Source organism: Oryctolagus cuniculus, chromosome 5, assembly GCF_964237555.1.
Source record: "Oryctolagus cuniculus chromosome 5, mOryCun1.1, whole genome shotgun sequence".
NCBI lineage: Eukaryota > Metazoa > Chordata > Mammalia > Lagomorpha > Leporidae > Oryctolagus > Oryctolagus cuniculus.
In genome coordinates, this window is record NC_091436.1 from 138,963,650 (window position 1) to 138,976,086 (window position 12,437).

General features: G+C 54.5%; 1 protein-coding gene across 50 annotated transcripts; it reads left to right on the forward strand.

The window, feature by feature from the left end:
* Nucleotides 1–58: 58 nt before the first annotated feature.
* BAG6 (BAG cochaperone 6) lies at nt 59–11,094 on the forward strand. 50 transcript variants are annotated; one of them, XM_008262554.4, is made up of 26 exons: nt 59–198; nt 849–969; nt 2,364–2,481; nt 2,598–2,794; nt 3,042–3,095; nt 3,257–3,331; nt 3,882–4,120; nt 4,572–4,701; nt 5,169–5,366; nt 5,545–5,797; nt 6,150–6,227; nt 6,338–6,445; nt 6,568–6,680; nt 6,789–6,876; nt 7,070–7,353; nt 7,759–8,050; nt 8,216–8,385; nt 8,578–8,631; nt 8,757–8,859; nt 8,966–9,090; nt 9,249–9,395; nt 9,484–9,543; nt 9,650–9,793; nt 9,875–9,982; nt 10,476–10,622; nt 10,909–11,094. In XM_008262554.4, the coding sequence occupies exons 2-26, from the start codon at nt 862–864 to the stop codon at nt 11,002–11,004; spliced, it is 3,489 nt and encodes a 1,162-aa protein (XP_008260776.3). In that variant the 5' UTR covers nt 59–198; nt 849–861; the 3' UTR covers nt 11,005–11,094. The 50 variants fall into 50 exon arrangements, with proteins under 50 accessions (XP_008260776.3, XP_008260777.3, XP_008260781.3 ...); XM_008262555.4 differs by having other exon boundaries at nt 6,792–6,876; XM_008262559.4 differs by having other exon boundaries at nt 5,638–5,797.
* The last annotated feature ends 1,343 nt before the right edge of the window (nt 11,095–12,437 follow it).

The following is a 12,437-nucleotide window of genomic DNA, read 5'->3' on the forward strand; positions in this document are numbered from 1 at the left end:
CGGCTCCTCGGGGTGCTCGGCTCCCTCCCATCTAGGCCGGCCCCTGCCCGTCTCGCCCCCAGCAACTCACTGTTTGGGGCTACGGACTTTCTAATCGTGCCCCACAAAAGTAACGCTTGGGGACCTGGGGGAGCCGGAAGTACCGCCTCGTGATTCCCCAGATACTATCGGGGAAACGGAAGTGACCGTCGGAGGCAGGTTGGGGGAGACCGGAAGTGACGGTACCGTGGGGAAGTCGGGGGCGGAGCCGAAGGGTGGTGGGGAGTGTATGTGTATGGTGTTTGGCTGTGGCTGTGTGTTGGTTGTGCTGCTCTCTTGGAACACCGAGGGAAGGCGGAAGTGGGGGGGCAGTCAGCTAGCCGGTCCAGCCCCCCGTGAGTGTCCGCCGTCCGGGTCTGTAGTGATTTAGGCGGGTTCGATGGGCGTGGCGCGCGTGCGCGAAACCACTTTCTCCGCGGAGTCTGGCGCGACTCCCACTCTCGGGTTGTCCCAGGGTTTGTCGACTTCTGGGACCCTTGTAGTGCCGTGACTGGTGATGACACGGGTCTCTGGTCCCATGCTTGCTTCTTTTCCCGTATCTTAAGCCGACTGACCCGCCCTCATTGTGATTGGCATTGTGGAGCTCCTCCTACCTCCTGTCCTTCGGTTCCCTGTGCCGTCGATCTGCCCTTTGTGTTTCTCTCTCGTTGCCCCGGAATCGGAAGGGGAATGGGGGCGGGTGTGAGTGTGTGTGCTTGTGCGGGAGAAACTTTTTAGGTATTGGGGCGGGGATTCAGCCCGGGGAGGCTTCCTGGATCTAAAATCGGCTCCGGGCGACAGTGGACCTTCCTCTCCCCCTTCTTTCTTAGAGAGGTGTCGGCCATGGAGCCCAGTGATAGTACCAGCACCACTATGGAGGAGCCTGACAGCCTGGAGGTGCTGGTGAAGACCTTGGACTCTCAGACTCGGACCTTTATTGTGGGGGCCCAGGTGAGACCCCGATACTTCTGGAAGACATCTGTGGGCCCTTTGTCCCGGGGGCCCATTAGACGGAGAAGAGCCTGATGTTCTAGTCCTTGAGTTTTCATTGATTTCTTTGTTCACTTTTTTAACTGTTGAGTGAGGCAGATTTTTGTTCTGCCTTCTTTCAACTTGGTGGAAGTCAGTGCAGAGAATAGGAAGGAGGAATCTGTACGCTGTCATCTTATGTGGCCTCCAGCCCAAGGGGACAGCCTTTGGGAATGGACGTGATACAGTGACCCCCAAACAAGTGTGTCTTCTATAAACAGAAATTGGTCACATGGGTGTATACTCTTTTTTTTCCTGTCTCCTCTTTCCCCTTCTCTTTCTTTCTAAAAAGAGACAGAGCTTCCATCTGTTGGTTTGCTTCCCAAATGCCTGCAGTGGCTGAGACTGGGCAGGAGCTGGAAGCCAGGAACACTATCTAGTTGGTTGATCCATCGATTTTGCCTCCCAGGGTCTGTGTTAGCAGGAAGCCGGAGCCAGGAGCCAGAGCTGGGTATTGACCAGCCACTCTGATATGGGATGTGAGCATCTTAATTGCTAGGCTGGGTGCTCACTGCCTATACTGTTTTTTAAGTATGCGCATAAGAATTCGTAATGAATAGAGCTTTTGTAGACAAGCGAGTGGAATTACTGTATTTGCAGCATACTTTGAAACTCTGTTTAATGCTGTGGACACAGCTGTCTGTGCCTTTACTCCTGAAATAGCTAGAGACAGAATTGTGAGCAGACTGATCTATAGTTTCATAAAATATCACATGTTATTAAGAAAATAATATGGGCCTTTGTGGTTAGATGTATGTAAACATTCTAGCATTTCATAAGAGTGAGTTTTCTAGGTAGGAAAAATGACTTTCTTTTTTTCTCTCCTTCCTTCCTTCTTTCCTTCCTTCATTCTTTTCTCTCTTTCTCTTTTTTTTTCTCTCTTTCTTCCCTTTCTTTTTGCTACCTTTTCTTCTTGGCTAGTCTTCCCTCACCTGATTCCCTAACCCATTCTCCTTGCCATTGTTTCTGTCTTTGAGATTACAGGGTTGTCCTGGTATCATTTTGTGTTTGGGAAGGGGTCACTGGTAGCACTGAGCGCACCTTCCCTTGGGAACCAGGCAAAGAAGGAGAGAGGGGGCTGGCAGTCGGCTTTCTTGTTTCTTATCCACATCTTCTCCTGGTCTGTGCCATGAGTGTCCTTGAGTTTACTGCTTCTGTTTTGAGTCAAGCTTTGCACGATAGTTACCTCACATAGGAGACAATTGGCTAGTGATTCTATATGAGTTCTACCTCTCACCTTCCCTAATGCATGGTCCCTCTTCTGTACCTCCTCTGTCCTTTATCTGACTCCTGTGTGTGTCCTTTCTTCCTTGCAGATGAGTGTGAAGGAGTTTAAAGAGCATATTGCTGCCTCTGTCAGCATCCCCTCTGAGAAACAGCGGCTCATCTATCAGGGGCGAGTTCTGCAAGATGACAAGAAGCTCCAGGAATACAGTAAGGGGGTGGGGAGGCACTGCAGAGGTAGAGGATAGTGTTCAGAGGGATGAGCTGAGGCCATGGGTTTACCTGATCATACAACTATTTTGATGTATGTCTTTTTCTTTCTGCAGATGTTGGGGGAAAGGTTATCCATTTGGTGGAACGGGCTCCTCCTCAGACTCAGCTCCCTTCTGGGGCATCTTCTGGGACAGGGTCTGCCTCAGCCACCCATGGTGGGGGACCCCTGCCTGGTACTCGGGGGCCTGGGGCCACAGTTCATGACCGGAATGCCAACAGCTATGTCATGGTTGGAACCTTCAATCTTCCTGTAAGCTTGTGTTTTGCATGGCAGAGTTTTTGTGGGGAAGGGTAGTTTGGTTGGTTGTGGTATCAACAGGAGGCCCATCAGATGCATGTGTCAGTCTTCAGCTTGGAGGGCTCTGTGGTTTAGTGTTGGATTTGGACTCAGTCTTTGAGGAAAAGGGCTGGGGGAGGGGGGCTAGGCAATACATTGAAAGTGTGGAGGCTTTAGTGTTTGGCTTCTCCCAGAGCAACTTCCCTTACCCTTTCCCCAGAGTGACGGCTCTGCTGTGGATGTTCACATCAACATGGAACAGGCCCCAATTCAGGTATTGAGGGGCCTGGGAGGGTCAGAGAAGGGGATCTGGGAGAAGGAGGCCATGAAGTGGGGGAGGACCTGGCTGAGGAGATGACTGGGACCTGGTGTAGTAGGCAGTGGAGCTCATGGCTTCACCTCGGACCTGTCCTGATGATTCCTCTTTTATCGTAGAGTGAGCCCCGGGTACGGCTGGTGATGGCCCAGCACATGATCCGGGATATACAGACCTTACTGTCCCGGATGGAGGTAAGTGGGCAAGTCTGGCTAGAGTCTCTTCAGGGGCATAACTGGCCACAACCACAGGACTCTGCCTTCCTAATCTGGTCGCCTCTCTCTGCAATCTTTGTTCTTTGGGGTAGAAAAAGTATCTTTTTGAGACCGCTTTGACCCTGCCAGATCATTTGGTGGCTGGTATTGGGGACTTTGTTTCAGTCTTGTCAGGTAACTCTCACAGCATATCTTTTGAATTGAAGAAGGATCCCACACTTCTTAATTTTTTCCTTGATGTTCTAAGTTTGTCAGTTTGTGTTACGGTTGCAGCCTGTGGCCTTTCTCTCTCTCGTTGCAGAGATTAGGAAACTGCAGCCTCTGCTCTCTGTGATTCACTCACCAAGCCTACAGATGCTTGTGTGCAGCCTGATTGTCCCAGTGCTGCCCTGGCTGTTAGAGGCAGACCAGAGCCCTGCCTTCAGGGCGCCTCGTCAGGGTATTCTCCCCATTCAGACTCCTTTGGCCTGAGTGGTTGTCTACAGTAGTCTCATCCTGCTTTTGGTATTCTGACTCGCCCCACCTTCAGTGTCGAGGAGGGCCCCAAGCACAGCACAGTCAGCCGCCCCCACAAACGCCGCCTGTGGCCCAGGAGCCGGGAACCTTGAGCTCTCAGACAGCAGAAGCGGTTGAAAATGACTCGCCAGCTCGGGAGCCCATGGAGGCAGAAGAAGTGGAGGAGCGCACCCCAGTCCAGAACCCAGAACTCACCCCGCCTGGCCCAGCCCCAACGGGCCCAGCACCTGCCACGGAGACAAACACACCCAAGTGAGAGGAGGAGGGAACTCTAGGGGTTTGGGAGATCCCGAATGAAGTGTGAGGACCAGGAAAGGTACAGTGGCAAGGGAAGCATTGCTTGGGCCTTACCTGTAGGGTTAGCATTGAGTGTAGGTAAGTGAAGTTAGGATTGATAGCTGAGCAAAAAGTACTGCTCTCTCCTGGGCAAGGGAATCCAGGTGGTAAGTCCTGAGCCTGATAAAATTTTCTGCCCTGAGTTCACACGGATCCCATCTCTCTCGTAGAGTCAGTTTCTTGTGCTGGGGAGGGCGGGAGCAATTCCGTGTCTTCCCCCAGTCCTCCCATGGGTAGGAGTAAAGAACAGACTGTGCTGGTCTGTGAAGGGATCAGGCCCAGGGCAGACGGGCGGCTGCGATCCCTGGTGCCTGGGAGGTCAGGAGTTGCAGAAAGCCTCGGCTCACTGCCCTTGGGTTGCCCGCAGCCACCCTTCCCCCGCGGAGTATGTCGAGGTGCTGCAGGAGCTGCAGCGGCTGGAGAGCCGCCTCCAGCCTTTCCTGCAGCGCTACTACGAGGTCCTGGGCTCCGCCGGCAGCACGGACTACAACAACAACGTGAGTCCCTCCATGGCCCCAACCCCCCGGAAGCAGAACAGGGCAGACTGAGATACAGATAACACTCTCCCCTCGCACTAAAAACAAAACACCCAAAAAACTAGAAACAACCCAAAAACAAGAAAAAAACCCAAATTCTCTTTAGACGTGTAAATGGTCCTTTCCTTCCTTCGGGGGAAGGTGACTTTTTGCGGTATCTACTGCTCTCTCTTTCTTGCACTTCTGAGTTAATGATTTAGGAAGTTTATAAAGTAAGGAGATTCATGGGTGATGCCCTGTTGGTTCATTGTAGAGTTTATTTTAGCAGGGAGTTCTTTATGGGTGTGTAGTAGCATTTGTTTCCAAGGATACAAGCAAAGGTTTAGAGGGCATGATAACTTTGAGAAGGCACAGCTTACTGCTTTAGTTAATGAGGAGGATTCCAGCTTGATACTTTCTGCTTTTCTGTGTTTGACCCCGGAGCACAGCATGAGGGCCGAGAAGAGGACCAGCGGTTGATTAACTTGGTGGGGGAGAGTCTGCGACTGTTGGGCAACACCTTTGTGGCTCTGTCTGATCTGCGTTGCAATCTGGCCTGTGCACCCCCACGCCACCTGCATGTGGTCCGACCCATGTCTCACTACACTACCCCCATGGTGCTCCAGCAGGCAGCCATTCCCATCCAGGTGCGTCACGAAGAGCGGGTCGGAGAGAATGGAGGGTGTAGGTGGAGTGATTAGGAAGGGAGGAGACTTTGGAAACGTAGTGATGAAGATGAGGAAGACTTCAGGGGTATCTCATAAGGTGATCTGTTCTAGGTGTTTGTGTGTTTCTTATTCCCGCCTGTCCCCCTGTTTCTTCCAGATTAATGTGGGGACTACTGTGACCATGACGGGGAATGGGACTCGTCCCCCCCCAGCTCCTAATGCAGAGGCACCTTCCTCTGGTCCCGGGCAGGCCTCGTCCCTGGCTCCGTCTTCTACCACTGTCGAGTCGTCCACGGAGGGGGCTTCCACTCCAGGGCCAGCTCCCCAGCCAGCCACCAGTCACCCGAGGGTCATCCGAATTTCCCACCAGAGCGTGGAACCCGTAGTCATGATGCACATGAACATTCAAGGTGAGTTAGAGTCGGTCGCTGGCAGAGAAGAGCAGCATGGTGAAGGAGGTAGGCTTGGCGCTGAGGTATGAGGTGCGAGGCTGGGGAAGGGAGAGGCTGCTGCTGGCAGCGCTGGCAGAGGAGCCAGAGCAGCAGCTTTAAGCGTCGTGTGTGGGGCGGGGCAGGATGGGTGCTGTGTCCTTGGTGATTTGTTGGTGTGGTGAAGGGAGCACCTGCTCCCTGTCTTGATGGAGAGAAAGGCAGGTGTTCCGGCTGGGGAAGTGGGAGCCTGCAGGACAGCTGATCTCAGGAGGATGCCGTTAGGGCTTGGCCCCGCCTGTCTCAGGGCCACTCTCTCTGTCTCCCTGCCCAGATTCTGGCACACAGACCGGTGGTGTTCCGAGTGCTCCCACTGGCCCCCTAGGACCCCCTGGTCATGGCCAGACCCTGGGTAAGAGTGAGGGCATCAGAGCAGGTTGAGCTCTGGGTAGAGAAGGGGTAGGGCTGAATGGGTGGGTTAAAGGGGTCCAGGTTCAAGGTTACATCAGACCCGCCCCCCAGGCTCCACCCTCATCCAGCTGCCCTCCCTGCCCCCTGAGTTCATGCACGCCGTCGCCCACCAGATCACTCATCAGGCCATGGTGGCAGCTGTTGCCTCCGCGGCAGCAGGTAATGACCTGGAAGGGGAGGCCTGGGAGGTGGGGCATAGTCCATGGTGGCGGGTGCTGTCAGCTAGTGGCCAAGGGCCCAGCCCTCAGCTCTCTCCGGTCTCTCTCTTCTGCCCCCCACAGGACAGCAGGTCCCAGGCTTCCCAACAGCTCCAACCCGGGTGGTGATTGCCCGGCCAACTCCTCCACAGGCTCGGCCTTCCCATCCTGGGGGGCCTCCAGTCTCCGGGGCTCTGGTGAGCAAGGGTAGGGGAGTTGTTCCAGTGGGGAAAAGTTAGGGGAAAGAACCCCAAACTGGTATGTGGGAAAGGTAGGGATAAAAATCTCCCCACTTCTCTCCCCAGCAGGGTGCTGGACTGGGTACCAACGCCTCATTGGCCCAGATGGTGAGCGGCCTTGTGGGGCAGCTTCTCATGCAGCCTGTGCTTGTGGGTGAGTCCTCGCTCTTCCACACCCCACACTTCAGAGATCGCCATGATTCCAAAGCCCGACACTGTCCGTGTGAACTGCTGTTTTCCATTTCTTCTCATGTTCTCTTGGTTCTCACTGTCCTGTTAACACCTAATGAGGGTGCTGTGATGTCTGAATTTTCTTCAGATTTCGTTTTGCCTTTGATTCCTTACAGCTCAGGGGACCCCAGGAATGGCTCCACCTCCAGCTCCTGCCACTGCTTCAGCCAGTGCTGGCACCACCAACACAGCTACCACAGCTGGCCCTGCCCCCGGGGGGCCTGCCCAGCCTCCACCCCCTCAGCCTCCTGCAGCTGATCTGCAGTTCTCTCAGCTTCTGGGGAATTTGCTGGGGCCTGCAGGGCCAGGATCTGGAGGGCCTGGCGTGGCTTCTCCCACCATCACCGTGGCAATGCCCGGCGTCCCTGCCTTTCTCCAGGGCATGAGTGACTTCTTGCAGGTGAGTGGCTGGCTTGCCTTTCTCCTCACCCGTCCCGTGCCCCAGCCTAGCCAGGCAGTGGGGCTGTGTTGCCATTAGGTAGCTGTTGGGCCATTGCCTGCAATTTTGTGGCCAGAGAAGGGAGCCGGGACTTTATTGACTGAACTGCTCCCATTTTGGAGATGAGGGAAATAAGGCTTTAGAGAAGAGAGAGAGACGCTGTAGTGGCTAGTGTCCTGCTCTCTGGTCTAAACCATACAGTGAGAGAGGAGTTGCTTAGGCCAGCTCTGCTGTGGACTCCCTTGCCACGAGTGTTCTTTCCTAAGGAGTAAGGTTTAGAATACGGCCCCCTGTCTCCCCAGACCGTGTCGGTGTCTGTCCTTACTCTCAGGTCTCACTTCATCATCTTTATTCTCTCTTTCCCAGGCAACACAGGCGGCCCCTCCACCCCCTCCACCACCTCCACCCCCACCCCCTGCCCCAGAGCAGCAGAGCACGGCCCCACCAGGGTCCCCTTCTGGTGGCACAGGGAGTCCTGGAGGCCTGAGTCCTGAGAGCCTTTCCCCGGAGTTCTTCACCTCCGTGGTACAAGGCGTGCTGAGCTCTCTGCTCGGCTCTTTGGGAGCTCGCGCTGGCAGCAGTGAAAGTATTGCCGCCTTCATCCAGCGCCTCAGTGGCTCCAGCAACATCTTTGAGCCTGGGGCTGATGGAGCCCTCGGTGAGCAACGACGGGAGCCTTGGTCTTCTCTAGGAGGGGATAGCCAGGGAAGGGACAGCCGGGGGTAGGTAGATGGCTTTTGTTTAGGGAGGTTGCCAAGATGGGATGAGGCCGATGGGCTGGCTGGGGGTAAAGGCCTTTGCTAACTTTCGCCCCTGTCCGCAGGATTCTTTGGGGCTCTCCTCTCTCTTCTGTGCCAGAATTTCTCCATGGTGGACGTGGTAATGCTTCTCCATGGGCATTTCCAGCCACTGCAGCGGCTCCAGCCCCAGCTGCGATCCTTCTTCCACCAGCACTACCTGGGTGGCCAGGAGCCCACACCTGGTAACATCCGGGTAAATGAAGGCCCGGAGCCTTAGAAGCCTCCCACTTCCCCCTTCAGTACCTTGTTTCTGACCCTGTTCATGTATCAGCTTACGCCGTTGACTGCGCCAGCCCTAGACATGGACCTGTGGAGGGGGGAGGGGTAGAGAAGGAAGTCTCCTGAGACTGAGGCTTGGGCCTGACCTCTGCTGTTCTCCCCGTAGATGGCGACACACACATTGATCACAGGGCTAGAGGAATACGTGCGGGAGAGTTTTGTGAGTGACCCTTCTGTATTGCCTTCCTCTCCTTGGGTCTGGTCCAGACAGCTGATGTCCGTAGTGCCTTCTCCACTTCCGATCTTTCAGGGTTCCTGATCTGGGGTCTTTGTCTTGTCCCGCAGTCTTTGGTGCAGGTTCAGCCTGGTGTGGACATCATCCGGACAAACCTGGAATTTCTTCAAGAGCAATTTAATAGCATTGCTGCTCATGTGCTGCACTGCACAGGTCAGGGCCTGGCCAGGCAGGGGCTGGCTAGGTGTGGGTGCATGGTATGTAGCGGGTGTGCAGAGCTGCCAGGTGCCAGCATTCTCTCCTTATATCTTGCCTGCAGACAGTGGATTTGGGGCCCGGCTGCTGGAGTTGTGTAACCAAGGCCTGTTTGAGTGCCTGGCCCTGAACCTGCACTGCTTGGGGGGACAGCAGATGGAGCTGGCTGCTGTCATCAATGGCCGAATTGTAAGCACCATCCCACCCCAGCTCCCCAGCCATTTGTTTCTTGAGGTCTCCTTGCTCCTCATTTTTCTTCTCCCAAGTACTATCCTGTACCCTAGATCTGATGTATTTTAAAAGCCGGCTGAGGGTTTTGTCTTCCCAGTCTGTTTTCTGCCCCTCAGCGCCGCATGTCACGTGGAGTGAATCCGTCACTGGTGAGCTGGCTGACGACCATGATGGGCCTGCGGCTTCAGGTGGTGCTGGAGCACATGCCCGTGGGCCCCGATGCCATCCTCAGATACGTCCGCAGGGTTGGTGATCCCCCTCAGGTAAGGGACACGGCGGGCTCTGGGACCAGGGCGCCTGAGGGGGCCGGCGGGGTCTAAGAGGGCCTGTCGGTGTTCTCCAACCTCACAGCCACTGCCTGAGGAGCCCATGGAAGTTCAAGGAGCAGAAAGAACGTCCCCAGAGCCTCAGGTAACAGGGAGGGGTGGAGAGGCCAGATGATGGGAACTGGGGGGCTGAGAGGGCAGGGCTGGGTCTCAGTTCTGAAACCTGCCTCCTCCCACCGTCTGACTGCCAGCGGGAGAATGCCTCCCCTGCTCCTGGAACTACAGCAGAAGAGGCCATGTCCCGAGGTCCGCCCCCTGCCCCTGAGGGGGGCTCCCAGGATGAACAGGATGGAGCCTCAGCCGAGACAGAACCCTGGGCCGCTGCTGTGCCCCCAGTAAGTGCTGAGAGGTGATCCAGGGAGCTGAGGCCACTGGGAGTTGTGGGAGTTACTACTTTTGGATGTTTCCTTTCCCAGGAATGGGTTCCTATCATCCAGCAGGACATTCAGAGCCAGCGGAAGGTGAAGCCGCAGCCCCCCCTGAGCGACGCCTACCTCAGTGGTATGCCTGCCAAGAGACGCAAGGTCGGTTTACCTCTTCCCTGAGGATCTTTGTCCAAGTTCCCCTCTCATGTTTAAAATCAAACTAGAGTTGGAAGGGGCTCTTCTAGTTCGGGAAACCTTTGGGACTCATTTTCTTGCTCATAGTTGTTGCATAAAACCACACAGGACTTGGCCTTAGTTTGCTGGTAGTCTTGTCTTGGTCTCTAATTGTACTGTGTGACTAGTGCCCACTTTTCTTTAAGATGGCTTCCTTTTGCGGCCTAACTAGTTCTAAACTCCAGATGGCTTGACCCATTCTGCCCCTTTTGTTTTGAAGAGCAAGTTCAGCACATTCAAACCCTTTAACCAGAGCCCAACATAATTGGGCATTTGTGTTGTCCAGACCGCATGTGTGCTGCTTCCCTTCTCTCTGCTAGTGTGCAGACTCAGTGGTTGACTCCTGGAAGGGTGTGCTGGGTGGCGGCACTGGATCTGACGGTGATCCTCTTTTCCCTCCCAACTCCCTGTCCACCAGACGATGCAGGGTGAGGGCCCCCAGCTGCTTCTCTCAGAAGCTGTGAGCCGGGCAGCTAAGGCAGCCGGAGCTCGGCCCCTGACGAGCCCCGAGAGCCTGAGCCGGGACCTGGAGGCACCAGAGGTTCAGGAGAGCTACAGGCAGCAGGTGCCCCCACCTCGAAGCAGAATAGGGATGGTCCCGTGGGAGGGGTTGGGATAGGGCCCCTCTCCCCCTGGCCCCCTTTAGACAACTGGTCAAAAGCATTCCCCCCACCCGACCCGTGGCATCTGAGAACGCTCAGCAATGCCACATTGGACAGTGTATGTGTTGGGATGGGGGTGGGGGGCTGCTGGGGGGGAAGCGTTCACTCCTGAGGGATGGCCTCCTCTGCTTGTTGGGATCAGAGGAGCCTTGACAAGTGCTTCTCCAACCTACTTGTTTCTCTCTCTAGCTCCGGTCTGACATACAAAAACGGCTTCAGGAAGACCCCAACTACAGCCCCCAGCGCTTCCCTAATGCCCATCGGGCCTTTGCCGATGATCCCTAGCTCTTTGCTCTGTGGCCCTTCCTTACCAGGGGACCATCTCCCCCCTCTTCCTTCACAGTATTTAAGAAATAAAAGTCGGATTTTCCTGGCTCTCTTGTCTTTAAATTGTCTTCATTAAGCACTTTTTGAGTCCCTCAATTGAATATTCTCATTTCCCTGGGTAGGCATTTGACAGAGGCTAACTCCACTTGGACTGCCTGCATCCCGCATTGGAGTGCCTGGTTTGAGTCCTGGCGCCCCACTCCTGATCCAGCTTCCTTCCCGTTAAAAGCACGCCCTGGTAGGCAGTAGATGGTTCCATTGGCCACCCACACAGGGTACTTGCATGGAGTTCTGGGCTCCTGGGTTTTATTCTGGCCCAGTCTTGCCTGTTGCAGGCATTTGGGGAGTGAACCAGCAGCTGAAGGATTTCTGCTTTCCAAATACAAGTACTTTCTTAGAGAGTACTACTCCCTAAGAACCCAACTATGCCAGTCAAGTCCTCCATGAACATATGTGCACTATTGTTATGTTTATGCATCACAACACTGATAGAACATTTTTATGCAAAAGCATTTAATAGTTTATTTGAAAGGCAGACAGGGAGAGATCTCTCATCCACTGGTTCACTGAACAAATGCCTGGAACAGCCAGAGCTGTGCCAAGCCAAAACCAGCTCTATGTAGGTTTCCAGAGATGGGTGGCAGGAACCCAAGGACTTGGGCCACCACCTGCTGCATCCCTTGAAGCTGGGTAGGAACTAGAGGTGCAAGTCCATCCCAGCGTGTGGGGATCCTTAGCTTCACAGTGGCTACCCCTGAATAATCCCACATGCATTTTTTGTACACACACACGTGTTCATGTAAGGAGTTCAGAGATGGGAGACATGTATCCCAAGTACATGCTAGAACAGAAAATGCTTTTCAATTTCTAAGCAGCTCCAGACCTTAGTATCTTAGCCTGCTAACTGGGATTCCCATGAAATCCAGCCATTTCTGATGACACTTAAACAGTCTGCCAAGGCTCAGAACAGCTATGAACAGGACTTCTCAGTTTTGTCAGTGGGACCAGAGGCATGGCGGCCAACTTTGCTGTCATCAACTGCAGTTATGCTCTCTCCCATCCATTCTAACTAGCTTACTGCAGGACCAACAATGTGACATCCCATCTGAAGGTCAAGACACCGGCTCTGCAAGTTCTATCTGCAAGTCCTGCTAACACCCCACTACAGGAGCCATCTGGGGACAATGGCTGACAGTCTGAAGGGGTTCCACCTTTCACCAAGACCCCACATGACATGTGAAGGAAGCCATACTAGGGCCAGCCCAGCTATCAGCTGCATTCGGGCAACCACCTGACTTCCCAACTGGCCCAAGAAGATGGGCCCAGGTAAGCCCCAGCCCAAACCGCCAACCTACAGAACTTGAAGATCCAGTAACATGGTCACATTTTTG

Excerpts from the sequence above, each read along its gene's own strand:
- BAG6 (XM_008262554.4), top strand. The coding sequence starts at position 862 with ATGGAGCCCAGTGATAGTACCAGCACCACTATGGAGGAGCCTGACAGC. Across the intron at positions 5,798-6,149 it reads GATGCACATGAACATTCAAG|ATTCTGGCACACAGACCGGT; the intron begins GTGAGTTAGAGT and ends CTCCCTGCCCAG. Across the intron at positions 6,228-6,337 it reads TGGTCATGGCCAGACCCTGG|GCTCCACCCTCATCCAGCTG; the intron begins GTAAGAGTGAGG and ends CCCGCCCCCCAG.